This window comes from Ornithodoros turicata, chromosome 4 (assembly GCF_037126465.1).
Source record: "Ornithodoros turicata isolate Travis chromosome 4, ASM3712646v1, whole genome shotgun sequence".
NCBI classification, from domain to species: Eukaryota; Metazoa; Arthropoda; class Arachnida; order Ixodida; family Argasidae; genus Ornithodoros; species Ornithodoros turicata.
The window spans coordinates 67,529,011-67,535,018 of NC_088204.1; the positions used below are offsets into that span (position 1 = coordinate 67,529,011).

Here is a 6,008-nt window from a genome sequence, read left to right on the forward strand (position 1 = left end):
TGTGGGGAGCATGCTAAATACTGCTCCCCGAGAGCGGGGCTTCTCGATCAATCTGTGAGGAAAGTGCCAATGTATGCAAGGCACCATCCATATGTTTACACGGGGTGAAGGCACATTGACACCCATCAGGTGTCTCACTGAGCAGTTTGACTGGACTTTATCATTGCTCACTCACATCGGATAAGAAATAAGTGGTCTCTCACCTAGCTAACTGTACTCTACCCGGAAACACATTGGTCATTCATTTTTTTTGCTCCACCAGGGCGTAGCAAGCCGACATAGGTCTGGCTGACCTCTCCTTGCGTGGACGCCACCTCCTGCTTATCAAACTTATATATGCCCCCCCCCCCCCCCCACGAGACAATAGAGAGTTTTAGAAAAGGTAGAAGCTTCACGATGACTTTTTCGCAAACATGATAAGCCAACCGCCTGATTCCTTCGAAGTGGGTCGCATCACGTTGTTAATATCGGATTGACCGAGAGCGATACGCAATCGTTATCGGAGGGCGCTCCGATTTCCTAAGACTTCCTATTGTCGTCCTGGCGCTTCAGCACCTCCCCTGTACGTAAGCGTCTGGATTTTCTGTAATATCTATGATGCTATAACAATGGGACACATTGGCTAACGCAGTGCCGAAATGAGTATAAGTAACGGATCGTCAACTGATTCGAGACACTACGCTTCGCGGTGTGTGGTGTTGGGCACAAGGTAAGAACTGCTGTCACGTGCACACCGATTCTATACGCATAGTGTTCAAAATTACGCTTGGTTTATTAATTTACGGCTGGTAACGAAAGTTCGGAAATTAGGCTGGAATGAACACCAGCACATTGAATATAACAGGTCTCACTAACCGTGTAGTTTGTTCTCCTACGCCTCGAATGTGCGTTGTCTGATAAGGCGGCCTCTACTTTACAGTTGCATTCAGCATGAATTGTGAAGTAACTATCACCGCACTTCTACTTGTTGCGGCCTGTAAGTTTCACATTCAGATTTTTAAGCGTTTCATTCGTTTTTAAGTGACGTAGATTTCCACTGTTGTATATGCAATAACGTCGCATAACTGAATGACACTTTTATTTCCATGGAATGGTCACAGATGGCGCTACAGTGCCGACGTGAGTATCCACCCACATACTGCTGCGACCTGCTTACATTCTACACATTGTCTAATACACGTGTAATTATTGCATGCACCGCACCAACTCTGAAAATCTTTCTCGCCCTTCAAGGGAAAGTGTTTTACCTAATTAGCAATTTCATTCGTAGGACCGCCAAGGTCGTCGTCGAAACACACGGTGAGTTCTTGCTCGATTCAAAGGATTGTTTCAGTAGGCATTCGAAGACTAATTTTGCTGAACAGGAAGGCACTACTACGGATTTATCGCTCTTTTAAAACGTGTCCTTACCACTCAGATGCATTGGACGCCCAAGAATTGGAGGACACAGTTTCAAAGATCCTCAGCTTGGTGGATCGTCAACTAACTCTGGCTAGTGAAACTAAGAGGGATGACGTCACCAAAGAGGAGAAGGAGGAACTGGAGAGGCAACTGGAAAACGTTAAGGCTGAGTTGCAGGCAACCATGAAAGGGCACGAAGAAGAACTGGGTGCAACCCTGGAAGCCGTCAGCTATATTCTTGAAGACAGCAATGGGGACATAGACGACGAGTCGGAATACAGCAAGTGGAAGAAGCTGAAGGAGGCGCTTACCAGCGAAACGGCCAAGACGATATACAAGGCTGCTGGCACAATCGCTCTTAAGGTTGCAATTAAGTCCATCATTGGTTGAGCAATGAATATGCAATGAATATGTAAGTGTATTTATGGACACTTTCGCTGTGACTCTGAGGCCGTCGGAACAATAAAAGCAGCCAAAGGGCATTCCGGGACTAGTGAATCAATCTTAGATGACTGCAGCGTACGAAGCGCATACGCAATGACATCGTGTCCTCCCGCCAGCTGTTTAAGAAATAATGTTGGCACTCGGTTCCTTGTTACCTTGAGACCAGGAATACAAAAAAGGAAAGCCGTGACAATGGAAGGAACCACGGGGGGGGGGGGGGGGGCGTAAACACTGTTGTCTTTAGCGTGAACGGTGGAACGTTGGTCATCACTACCGCCATGGTGGACTTTGTATACAGTGTTCTGTTTCTGGCGCAGCCTAATGTGATGTAATGTGATGTAGAAATATGTGATGTATTCCCAAGCAGCACGCCACCATTGGTCTAATATTGGGCCCATATGGGCTGCCAATATTGGACCAATATGGGGAGTGCAACCAGGTTCCATATTGGACCAATATGGGCAGCCCATATTGGCAAGCAAGCCCATTTTGCGCCAATATTGCCAATGTGATAACGACAACGGGGAGTCCGCGTAATAATAAAGCATTATCCGGTTTAATTCCACCACTGATATTACTGCTCTCTTTTTTTTCTGCTTTTTCATTTCTGTAGATCTCATTGATCCACGTTGCATACAATTTAAAAAAAAAAAACACTGCATCGCCCCAAGAACGAAGAACGGGTGCTACGCCCGTCTTGCTGAAGGACACAAGCAGTCCCACGGAACTGCCAATGCCAAACATCCCTCAGAAGCCTTCATTGGGATCGCAATATTCTATGAACCATAAATTTCCAACCCGCTCCGATAGTACAAAGGAGCGAAACACTTTCGTGACGGTGACGGTCGTACGCCAGAGCAACTCGCACTGCTTGCAGCAACTTGAAAGCAGCTAACTTTACAGAAGAGCCATCCCTTCCCATCAAACCTTGTGTTGTTTACTTGACCTGCCGCAATTCCGTTATGATTGCAGGAACCAGGGACATTCTAGCCTGTATGAAACGTCCGATCCGACTGTCGCGCATGCGCATTAGTTGTAGGACGCGTGATTTCGCTCAAACGACCCGCTCGCTCTCAGTCGGCTCGACCGATTGGCATTTGCATCGCGAAGCAAGATGGCGGCTGCTTCCAGAGCGTGGAAAGTTGAGTTGTCGAGTTCTAGTGAACGTTACAATGGGGGGAGGGGGGATATGTTTATTATATATAAAAAAATAAGAGGGAAAGGTTAGCCACCGGTATGGCGGCTTGCTATTCCCAGGAAAAAAGGGAAAAATAAAGGCAAAAAGGCAAATAAAGGATTGCCACGTATGTTGACTGCTTCGAACAATGTGTATCATCAGCGGGAAGTTGTTGGATGTAACGACATATTGGGCATTTCACACGTTTCAACGTCCAATCTTGCCGTGCTGCTTGGGCATTTGTGCAACACGGGTACGTACCATTTTCTGAATTTTCAGTCAATATGGCGTGTACACGGGCAGTATGGGGCCCATATTGCCAGGATTTTCCCAATATTGGCTCAAAGTGGACAATATGGGGCCGATATTGCCAGGATTTTCCTAATATTGGCTTAGACTGGGCAATATGGGGCCCATATTGCCCAGTTTCAGCCAATATGGGGGAAATTTTGGCGAAACGGGTCCCATATTGGACCCGTATCGCCAATGACCATCCAATATGGGCCCAATATTGTGTGCCGCTTGGGTTGCGTAAGCAGTACAAAACTAATGTTTTGCATATACGTTTTTCGTTCTTTTCTCTTTTTTGTGTTTTTTTTTTTTTTTTTTTTTGCTTTTGACAGCGACAGAATGCACGCGAAAGCGCTCTTGCACAAAGACAGTGATCGTAAATGCCCTACAGCGCACGAGGGAGGTCTTTGATCTGTACACCATCTACGAGCCTCTAGTCTCCTACAATTAAAGAGCTCGTAAAAGAATAAGTGAGGTTCACGCCATGAGGTTATGAGGCTGGCGCGGGGGACAACATAGCAAACATAGGAGCATAGCAAACAGCCCTGAGAGAGCCATGCGAGAGACACTTACATCGGGTGGTCCTCTCAGGGCTAGTCGCTATGCTGCTCCTACGTCATACTCTGCTCCTTACGTCACGGCAGCAGATCGGGCCGCACCTCTAAGATCACGCTCCTCCGAAGGCTGATTTTCCAGGACATTCTCACAAGTCTAGGTTTTGTGAAAGTATATTGCGTTGTTCCTCCTAACACACTGTTTGAATAGTTAGGCACAGTCTCAAAGCAAAACTTACTGCATAACACCTTCAGAACCGAACCGTCATTCAGATTTATGTGCTTTTCTTTCCCCTCATTTGTTGAAGACGGCAGGTATACGTCTTTTTGTGACAGTTTGGATATTAGTTAACTGCCAGAAAAAGGCGCACTCACCGCTCTCTCCTTTCAAATCATAACTGTATTATTCGGCGAAATGGTTGGGCGAAATTTTTATTCGTCAAAAAGCGCGTTCCGCGCTGAAGTTTCGTTTTTGGAGTGTAGAATTTCCATCGGTCTTCAACGTCATTTGAGAAAGAGAACCGCTTTTTAAACGATGATGCACACATCAGCCCTCTCCCCCCCCCCCCCCCCCCCGGTTCCAAATCCGGTTCTTCTTGTACTTCACGAACCCGCCGAGTAGACGTTCCCGTTTTACATGCACACACGCATATCACGCGGAGCGTTAAAAAACACGAAATGACATGAACACCAGAGAAATACATCCCCCAATCTGATAAGAAATTTCGACAAGGTTTCCCGACTGCACGTATTCAGCGCGCTTCGACAAACAGTATACCCAGTTCATTTTAGCAAATGCAAGCTTCGCAAAAGCACGTTTAAACCGTCAAAGACGCATCTGGGACGCCGCCTTGAAACTGATCAACCGCATTTCGCAATCCAAACAACTTCGATTCCGCCTAACAGATCTGCTATGTAAATGAGCTACGGAATAAATGCGCGCGCCAATATAGTTCGGGCGCGGCATAACACGATCTGGAAAGCATAGAGGAAAAAAAACAAAAATTGACGAATCTGCTTATCTTTCTTTCTTTCTTCGTACGCGCGTCTATATATTCCGACGCATTGCTCAGTATTGCGTAAAGAAACCTTCATAAATTTGAATATGTTATTCCTTCATGGTCGATGGCAAACTTAGGGAACGTTGTCGAGTGAAGACGTGTAAAACAAAGCGGCGAGGGAAACAAGGCCGGGTGTTGGAGACCGATAGGCAACTAGATGCGGTACAACGCCAGAACAGAGTTATTGCCGTGCGTCGTAGGATGCGAGAGAGAGAGAGAGAGAGAAAGATGTCAATATACAAAATAGTTGGAGAACTGTGCCACATACAACATGCACGAATATTTTCGCCTGGCGTCTTTGTCGCGTGTGGCGCTGGACGTTGTTGCTCTAGTTCGTCGTGGCGTGCACACCCGACATTATTCGGATGCGCGGAAAAAGCTTTTTGAAGTTTCGGTTGCGTTAAAAATACGTGGAAGACGCTACATAATATAGCTTCCGTTCCCGCTTTTCGAGACATTTTTCTTCCTTTCGGTTTCTTTCTCTAGAATGCGGGTATTGACATCTTCGATGTTTTTGTTTGATTTTTTTTATTTATGACATCCTCAGGGCTTGTTTGGCGATGTTCTCGATATACAGTAATTTTTATACGCCTTTCGGCGTGTAAAGTACGGTGTAGGTTTATAGATAAACACCATGTTTTGTTCCGCAGGCGCAACTGAAAGGTGTATTAACAGGACTGTCGGAAGGTCAAGAGTCTGTTTCTTGAAATTCGACATGGTAAAAGAGCGCACAAAGACAAAGCGCACGCGGACACATAGAGAGCAAAAAAAAGAAAGAAGCCGCAGCTCTTTGGCTGCATGTGGTGTATCTGTTTACAAATACTCAAACGTCGGCGTTGGTGCGGCGACGTTTGCGTACTTGAGGCTGTGCGCCAATCATTGCCACGACTGATTTGCTATCGCTTCTGATTCGAAGAGAAAATGGGGCGTACGCCTTTTTGTGGCATTTGGGATATGTGAAAATTGCCACGAGAAGGCGTACGCCCCCCTCTCTCTTTCAATCACAAGCGATAACTCTATCATTCGTGGCAACGGTTGGCGCACACCGTGCCATGCGGTGAAGTTGTGTCTTTAGAACTC

The 6,008-nt window shown here is 46.3% G+C and overlaps 1 protein-coding gene across 1 annotated transcript; it reads left to right on the forward strand.

Moving 5' to 3' along the window:
• The first annotated feature begins 698 nt into the window (after window positions 1–698).
• Window positions 699–1,883, forward strand: LOC135393361 (uncharacterized). The gene is made up of 5 exons (XM_064623830.1): window positions 699–709; window positions 920–976; window positions 1,101–1,119; window positions 1,271–1,299; window positions 1,418–1,883. Exons 2-5 carry the CDS (start codon window positions 931–933, stop codon window positions 1,789–1,791), a joined length of 468 nt encoding a protein of 155 aa, XP_064479900.1. The 5' UTR covers window positions 699–709; window positions 920–930; the 3' UTR covers window positions 1,792–1,883.
• Window positions 1,884–6,008: the final 4,125 nt, after the last annotated feature.

Coding starts and splice junctions, on each gene's coding strand:
- LOC135393361 (XM_064623830.1), top strand. CDS start 931: ATGAATTGTGAAGTAACTATCACCGCACTTCTACTTGTTGCGGCCT. Junction 1,300..1,417: donor GGTCGTCGTCGAAACACACG/GTGAGTTCTTGC, acceptor CTTACCACTCAG/ATGCATTGGACGCCCAAGAA.